This window comes from Mastomys coucha, unplaced genomic scaffold, assembly GCF_008632895.1.
Source record: "Mastomys coucha isolate ucsf_1 unplaced genomic scaffold, UCSF_Mcou_1 pScaffold2, whole genome shotgun sequence".
Classification (NCBI taxonomy): domain Eukaryota; kingdom Metazoa; phylum Chordata; class Mammalia; order Rodentia; family Muridae; genus Mastomys; species Mastomys coucha.
The window spans coordinates 21,094,486-21,103,434 of NW_022196902.1; the positions used below are offsets into that span (position 1 = coordinate 21,094,486).

General features: G+C 37.5%; 1 protein-coding gene across 16 annotated transcripts in view; it reads left to right on the plus strand.

Moving 5' to 3' along the window:
• The window catches only part of Ptprk (protein tyrosine phosphatase receptor type K), a 547,270-nt gene that overhangs the window by 402,374 nt on the left and 135,947 nt on the right, over nucleotides 1–8,949 (plus strand). For all 16 annotated transcript variants that reach the window (XM_031380660.1, XM_031380676.1, XM_031380659.1 and 13 more), the window contains exon 8: nucleotides 8,192–8,494. In XM_031380660.1, the coding sequence (XP_031236520.1) occupies nucleotides 8,192–8,494 (303 nt within the window). The remainder of the gene's footprint in view (nucleotides 1–8,191; nucleotides 8,495–8,949) is intronic.

Below are 8,949 nucleotides of genomic sequence, written 5' to 3' on the forward strand. Positions count from 1 at the left end.
TTGCTTGGTATTATTAGAAGGAGGGCCCTAATACATACAGTATCTGATGAGTTCCAGCATGCTCTGGAGAACGGAGAGGATGGCTTGTCTTGTAAAGGGATGATATGCTGATGGCACCCAGTAAATATGAGTGGGACTCTGCAGGATGGCTGAGTGAGCCAGAAACCCTCTGTCACTATGTATTCCTTGAGTCTAAGTATGTCACTTTAACCACTCAGCCAGAAAACCAAAAGAACTGACAGTAGCTTTGTGATTATTCCTGGTCCTGAGGCTCCCTCATGTTACAGCACTAATCAAGTCATCCCCTCAACTTGTCACCAACACAACTTGACCCATGGGAGCAGAGATGAAATTATTTGGGCATTGCTAATAATACTGTAACACTGAAAAGATATGAAATATAAAATCTTGATCACTCTCAATTCTTACTATGAGAATAAGAACAAAAACACAGATATTTGAGGTAAGAATAGAAAATGCCTTCTTACAATGTCACAATTTCCTTTCCCAAAGTGCAACTCTATTTTTTCTTTTTCATTTATTTTTTAATTTACTTGCGTTCCAAAATTTCATCTTGCTCCTATTTTGGTTCACACTGGCAAATATCTCCTCTGACAGAAAATTCACTTTCTTTGTATTTGTTTTTATAGATGGAATAGAAATTGTGCTTTTCAGTGAGCCTCTAAGATTTCATGAAAGACAGCCAGGAGCAAGCAGCTGCTTCCATGATTCAGTTCCTAGTCTGTGTACATCATTGACAAGAACTTCCTTTTTTTTCTCCTCATGAGCTTTAGGATATCTTCTATTTTTCTCTCACTGACAGCTGGATAGAAAGTTTTATCATTAAAAACTGATTCTAGGGAAACAGGATCCCTGTCCTCTGTTCTCTTATGGTTGCTAAAGCTCTGTTTTCATAATCCCTTCAGAATAACTGGAGATTATCACTACAAAAGGATATAAATATTGGCCTGTCTTGTCTTATATTATTTAGCAAACACCAAAAAGAAAAAGAAAGGAAGGAAGGAAGGAAGAAAAGAAAAAGAAAGAAGAAAAGAAAGAAAAAACAGAAAAAAAAAGAGAGAAAGAAAAAAAGAAAGAAGAAAATTATTTTATTGATACCTAAAGAGTAACCTTGCTGTAGAACAGTGGTTCAAGATGTCAGCAGGTCACCTCTGCCTATGTGACCTTTTTACCCCAACCATTTGAGAAGACTCAAAATAGTTCATTTTATCCTATCAAATTCAACTCAACTTTCTGCAGATGTAAATCCCTGTTTTGATCCATTTAAAAGTAAAGTAGATACAATGAAGAATGATATTTTTGCCCATGTGCTAATTATATAGTACTGGCTGTGGACTTGATACAGTTTTTGCTACTTTATAATTATTTTAGATATAGTATTGCCTTTCTTGCTATAATAACTAAGAAATAAATGGATAATAAATGCTAGAAAGGATAGAGAAAATTGTAAATTTTGCTGATCAATATTTAGCCAGCTAGCTGGGGCTTCTAATTTGACATTTCTTACTGCATTAAGAAATATTATGGAGAAGCTGAGTGGTTTAGCTAGTTTACCAAGGCTGGCAACTTGAGTTTGGACTCAAGTTTGACCACAGTATCCCTTGTGATGGGCAGAAATAATTCCCACAAGTTTACCTCACTCTTCTTTTGCATGCATTGTGGCACATGTATGCAGATTAATGCACTAAAAAAGGAAATGGAAGAACTTAATAGTACAAAAATCTACTTGAATAGGACAGGAAAGAAGAATAAAGGTGTCTGCCTGTCTGTATGTGTTGTCTCTGTTAAGAGAGCTCAAAATTCCTCTGATAACCGTTAAACTTCAGAAAGACACGACTTTGCATTTCTTCCTATTCTTTTGTTTACTCTGCTTCCAGCACTGTTCATGGAACATCAAAGTGCATGCACTCTTAGGGTTTTTCAACTCCTCTTTGAGTTCTAAGGGAACAGTGTCTATCCAGCCTTACCTGTTGGTTGACATTGACGGAGGGATATGTTCATTGAATAGTGATTTCAAAAAGAAGTTAATACTGAGCATGTGCTGTTTCATTCACCACCTCAGTGTAGAGGAGTGCCTGACTTACTAATCTCCATCCTCAGTTTAAACCATTGTTTTTCTCTGATGTTATACAAAATGAATAAGTTATACTGATAGAGCTGCTTATGTAGCTCAGGGATAGATTTTTTTTCTAGGTATGTTTTGGGCCTTGAGTTTGATCCTTAGCACCAAAAAAGATTAAAAGAAGGAAGCCACATAGATGGGTTCTAAGTAGATAAATTCATTCTTACTTGTCATTAAACCATTGTTCTCTTTTAAGATGCAAGCATGTGTGTGTGCACACACACACACGCACACACACACACCATAGATAGAGTGAGATACATAGCTATAATTTTCTTTCAGCAAGATGGGTATAATAATTGTAGAGATGTGTAATGAGACTGTGTTTGTTACAAAAATAGATTATCAAGTCTTCAAACTGTAGAAAAAAATTGTACAATTAACAAACCCCATGGCTAAGTTAATAGAAGACAACATCTTATGAAACTTTAGAAACAAACATAGGCTTTCTCTTAGTATTTTGATGCCCCACTGAGTCTCCTCTAGTTGATGTTTTGCACACATACACACACACACACACATACACACACACACACACACACACACACACACACACACAAGTACACTTGCTGGAAGCTGTTCTCTTAATCTAATGATAAATATCCAAACATTTTACAAAGACAAATAATATAGTTGAGGGTTGTCTTTTTTTTTCCCCATATGTGAAAATGAACCTGAGCTTGCAGTACTTGGATATTCATGTTTGGGTGTATTTGGTTTGTCCATTTTAGTTTAGAATTCACAGAAGATTCACAAAAAGTCTTAACACTGAGGAGCCAAATTGATGGAGTTTGATTGAGAGAAATTTGTTCACTTATTTGGGGTTCAATTTTTTAAAAAAAAAATCTAATAAAAATAATAAATCAGTATTCTCTAGTCTGGACAATATCAGTGAAACATGATATTAATTTTGTAGGAGCTAAGGTTCTAAAGACAATAAAAAACATTATCCAAACATTAGTATCTATTGAAATAAAGATCTGGCTATATGGCTAGGTGTCTCCTTAATCTATAAGAAGGTGCACTCAGGCCTGAGGAACACAGGCAAGAATTTTAGACTGGGATGTTTCCTAAGATCACACTGTGATGAGCAGAATGCCACAGAATAAAAATCTGGTGTCTGATATGACCTCTGCTGTTCATTTAGTGAGACTCTAGAAAAATGTAATTGTTTAGAAAATAATGTAGCATGGGTTTAAGATATATACTGGATTTTAGTTTCTTGAGCTCTTTCTTGAGGGAATATGTAGTTATAAATAGTTACGACTCTCTTCCTTTCTAGGTCCACGGCCCTTCTCATCCTCTCTAACACAGTATTGTAATATCTCTGTTGTGTTTCTCTCTGTTCCTCACAGTTTCCCCTCATTTGCCCTGCACCCTCTTTCCCCTTTATCCACTCCCTCTCTTTTACCTTCATCCTCTGTCTCTGAAGGGATGCACAAACTCCTTTTCTTTATGAAGGTAGGCCAATGCCTCTATTCAGATCTCTTGTTCAGAATGCCCCGCAGTTATTTAAAACACAAATTGCTTAAATTATTGCTTCTATGCTTTAGTTTCTAAACCATAATTTAGTTCAATTATTGCTTGTTTGCCTTACCTCCTAAATTAGGACAGGCTAAATGCATTCTCACATTCCTTATTTCTAGTACACTTCATGGTTAACAAAGCAATAAGTTAGTGATATCGAATCACTACATCATTTCACCTCTTAATCGCAGTATCTTGATTTTTTTTTTGTCCTCCAAGAGCACTGTATTTTCTAAAACATAACGATAGTTATATAATACCTATTTGACGTGAGCCACCCAGTCTGGGCCTCCCTCAACCCGCGGGGTAACAGGGTCCTGGTACAAGTCGACAAGGCATTGGTGAAGAAATAATGGCAGACGAGACACCACAAAGAAGTGCTGAATCTGAGTGTATTTCTCAAAAATAGCATCAAGACTTTTCAGTCATTACAAAAGAGAAATGAAAAATCTGTCAGCTTAGCAGTTGAGGTACCACTGAGGCCATCTAAAACACACTGGGTCTAAAGCAGCCACCCATTCTTGCTAATTCCTAGGAGTGGCTCAGCTGCCATACTTGAGTGAAAATGAGGGTTCTACTGGCCCTTGCCCTGGGATAAGTCTCCCATTCTGTAAGCTTCAATGCCCTACCTGCTTGATTATCTTTCTAACAATGCCGAAGGCAATTAGTCTGGATGGATAACATTCCTTACGAAATTCCAAGCCTGGGTTTGGTTAAGATGTTGGAACACTGATAAAGGTCAGAGAGCAAAGTCCAATTTTGTCAGCTATTAGTAAATCATATCTTGGTGGGCACCTAGCACATGAGACCTTCCATCGACCATCACAAGGACAAATCTGAAAACATATCTGAGTTAGGTGACACCATCCAGGAGGCTGGCTTCTTTTGAAGTTGTATGCCTCTGGTCTGTGGCCAAACTTTTGGGCTTGTCACAACACTTCACTGGAGTGGGCATAGCACCTATTTATATACTTGAATCCAAATAGTCACCCAGTTCTTCAGTTGTTTCTTCCTATGTGGTATCTAGTCTGCCTGTCTCTGATGTCTCTTGTTATTTAGCCCAGGTTATATCCTTACATATGGCAGTAATTGTATTTCCCTACCCCAATGTCTCTACATATAACATAACCTCCAACTTTATCTTTCCAAGGCTGTTTCATTGACTCCAATGACTCCATTGCCCAGAAATTTAGTTCAAGTTCAGCTCAGACTCCTAGCACAGCAACAAAACTTGCTCAGTATTAATCCAACCAGTCTTCCCTACATTTTGTCCAGCTGGGTATTTGTAAAGCAACCAAATGGGAATACGTAGCAATTATATTCCATATTTCTTTCCATCTTATTTCTTTTGCTTTTGTATTATTTATCTAAAATATGTCTGTAGATCTAGAGACTCTGTCTTCTGAGACCTAATGCATGTGTCTCCTCTGTTTGACAAGCAGAACTTATCATTCCCTCTTGGGTTCAGAGATACTGCCGCGTTCCGTTTATGTCTTCCTCAATCAAAATATAATCTTTTTCTTGTTTTATCATCTTCAGTAAGTAAGAGGTAAGCTCCTCAGGCCTAACACTATGTTTTATTCATTTTACTACCTTCTGTATCATTTTGCATACCTTCATAAGAGTCCATTTTTGTTTCATATTAGATGAATAACTTAGAGGCCTTTTTATGTGACTTTTGCTGTGTGTTAAGAGCTCTACATTATTGTGCTTTACCCAAAGGTTATGATAACACTGCTGCACAACTCCTTCCAATTCTTGTCTTGCCTGTATCCACATGAACATGAGAAGGGACTGGGTTCCAAGTCAGCATGGACTATTTAGCTAGGCAAAAATTAAAAAGAAAATGTAAAATTATGTTTAAATCTCTATTTAACAAGAACAGGGTAACTGATTGTATTTATTCAATCTATAGAAGCAAAAAGCAGTGAAAGCAACCTACTGACTTTGTTGAAAGATTCTTCATCAAAAATTATTTTCTTAATCAAATATTGACACGGAAATTTTGGTGGTAACATACATGCATAGGACTAATTATGTACTTTTTCCTGATTTGTATTAAAGTTTCATATGTAATTCACTGTGAATGCCAAACAAGAAACATTCAAATACATACAAACCAAATTATCCAAGTGCACCAGTGAACTTTTACATACAAAGTTATTGTCCTATTTTGGTTTTTGTCACTGTGATTAAAAAAAAAAAACACCTTGGAGAGGAAAGGGTTTATTATTTCTTACAATTAGACTCCATTATCAAGGGAATCCAGGGCAAGAGCTCAAGTAGAATCCTAGAGTCAGGCGAGTCTGTGGAGGTAAACCATTTACCTCTTGCTCTCCACAACTGTTCAGTCTGCTTTACTATACAACCCAGGACCATTTGTGGTAACACAGCCACAGCAGGCTGGGCCCTCCCATATCAATAAACATCAAGAAAATGGCTCATACCCTCACCCACTCACCCACATGCCAGTCTGATAAAGGCAATTCCTCAGTTGCAACTCCCTCTTCTCAGATCCTTCTAGGCTTGACAAAAGTTAACCAAGACAGTAACTTATCTATCCTCTGCTGACTCTGAGCTATGTGAGAACTTGGGGTGCACATAAGACATTTACCTCTTTTATGGTGTATAAGATATTAGATTTTAGAATAGGTGCCAGCTGCACAGAGGTGAAATGGAGATATGGAGAAAGAAGAAGTTGGCTTGGACACAAAGAAATGCATACAAAGAAAGAGGAAATACCAGATTCATAGTGAAAGGATCTGTTTAAATAGGAAGCATCTCTAAGCAGGAGATTTTTACCAGTGGTGGTTTTTGTCATTGATGTCTAGGGGGGGTCACTCACTTAAATATTTTAGGTATTTTCTTATTTCCTCATTCTGGATACAAACAAAAACTTTATAGACAAAGTATGATTGAAGTTGACTATGGCCACTAGGAAAAGTCTTGTTGCTCTCTAGCCATAGTGAAAGTTACAGTTTTTCTAGCAATGAATAGAGTTAATGTAGCTGTTATTATTTAGTCAGCTGCTAGATTCCAGAGACAAATTGCCACATCACCATAGGGATCATGCAGTGGGCAAAGTATTAGCATAGAGTTAAATATGAGAACACCTGTATGATTACAAAGCCACGACCCTCCTCTCAGTCTCTCTGTGTGCTCTTAGGACAGTAAACAAGATCAAGTCTGATACAACAGGTAGACTAGAGTCTGAAGAGTACCCACTAACATTTGAAACCTAAGCATTAAATTCTACCAGTGTTTGATTTGTGTTTATACACAGGGAATATTTAGTTTTGAAATTTTAAAGTATCTCCCACTTGGGATTGTTTCCCATCCCACACCAGAGCCATTGAACTGGATTCCCAATTTGGGATTACCATCTGTGTTACATTCTAATTATTTTTATAGAGCTGAGATTTCTAACATCAAATATAAAAATGTATAAAAGCATCCAAAGTGGGCCTTTTGCATTTGTCTTGCTTTTATCCCTGCTGATTTCAGGTTGTTGTTGTCAGCAATGGTATCGACCACACTGAGTGGGTTAAGGGAGGCACCAATAAGACCTTGAGCTTGGCCTCAGCTTTTTTACTTCAGTCTAATCGATGTCTTAACATTTTGTTGTGTTCTGGTTTCTGCCCTGTATATGGTTCACCATGGCCCTGACTTTCATAGAGTAATTATTTTGATTAAGTTAGACAATTAAAGTCAGTCTTGCATGAGGAACGGATACCTCTGGGAGTCAGTGATGGATGGACTCCAGTCTTCTGAGTGTTCAGTCATGCCAGCATTTTCCAGCTGAGTGAAAACCCCCCTCCTCATTTGGTTAGTATGACAGCAAATGGGTTGATGGACCTGAGTGTCTTAGAAAATAAGTCACAAAGAGATCAAGAAGGCAAGGAGATGGTGTTACTATCCACATGTGTTCTTGTAATTTTTCTACATCTTTTATTTGTGTTGATGAACAACATCATTACTGAAATAATTAGTGTTAATTAATAGCTGTGTCATTTTTGGTAAATGGTAGTTTAGTTTTACAATTAGACTAATTAGTACACACCATAGCTTAGTGACATGACAAATCACTGAGCAGAGCACATTGACTCTTGTCCCTTCTGATGTATGAGCTAATCTATTCACTTAATAATGACGAAGGAAAGCAACTAGGAGCTGGACAATGACAACGATCGGGCATTGTTTCCACATTTCTGGATCTCTATTTGCTGTTTAGTTTCCAAATACTAGGAATTGTTGTTGCTTGATGTTTTAGTTCTTTTCTTACTATTGTGTCATAGTTGTTGTCTCTAAAACTAAAGTAGGAATTCTCTAAAACTTACCAAAATAAAACTATGAATAGGTTTAACACTAAAACCTAAAGAGTCTCTTGACAACACACTCAAAACCAAAGGTTTCCTGATATTTGCTGCATTTGCATAGGCCATGTTCTGTTCAGTGTTACACTCTTCCAAAAGCAATCACAGTCAAGTTGACATCTGTTCTCAACTTTGATTTATTTTGCAGAACCTATGCGGACGCCAAAGACTTTAAAGATTGCTGAAATCCAGGCAAGGCGCATCGCAGTGGACTGGGAGTCCTTGGGCTACAACATCACTCGCTGCCACACTTTCAACGTGACTATCTGCTACCATTACTTCCGTGGCCACAATGAGAGCAGGGCAGACTGTTTGGACATGGACCCCAAAGCCCCTCAGCACATTGTGAACCATCTGCCACCTTACACAAATGTTAGCCTCAAAATGATCCTAACCAACCCAGAGGGCAGGAAGGAGAGCGAGGAAACAATCATACAAACTGATGAAGATGGTGAGCTCATGTTTATTATCTTCACGGGGGAAAAGAATGCCATCATTTCTTTACATCGACCCTATGGTACCCATCACTGAACCAAACCCAGAAACCCACCAAATTTCCTCAGCTCAGTTTACCTCGGACAGAACACACGTTCTTTAGAAAACATACCAAGTAGTAAATGACATGCACCCATGCTGTGTTTTTAAACAGTGATGAGTAAAGCCTAAATAAAGAAAGTTCTTCTTACAAAATGTTAAAAACTACAAGTTATTATCCACATCACTGTATCAGTTACCTTTTGGCTAACTCATTTTCTTACACATTGTGTGTGCATTTTGTAAACCATACTAGCTAAAATTGTTCTCCTAATACTTGAAGATAAAATACTCTATCTGGTTGCAAGTAGGTTTGTGTGTATGTGTGTGTGTGTGTGTGTGTGTATGTGTGAGAGAGAGAGAGAGAGAGAG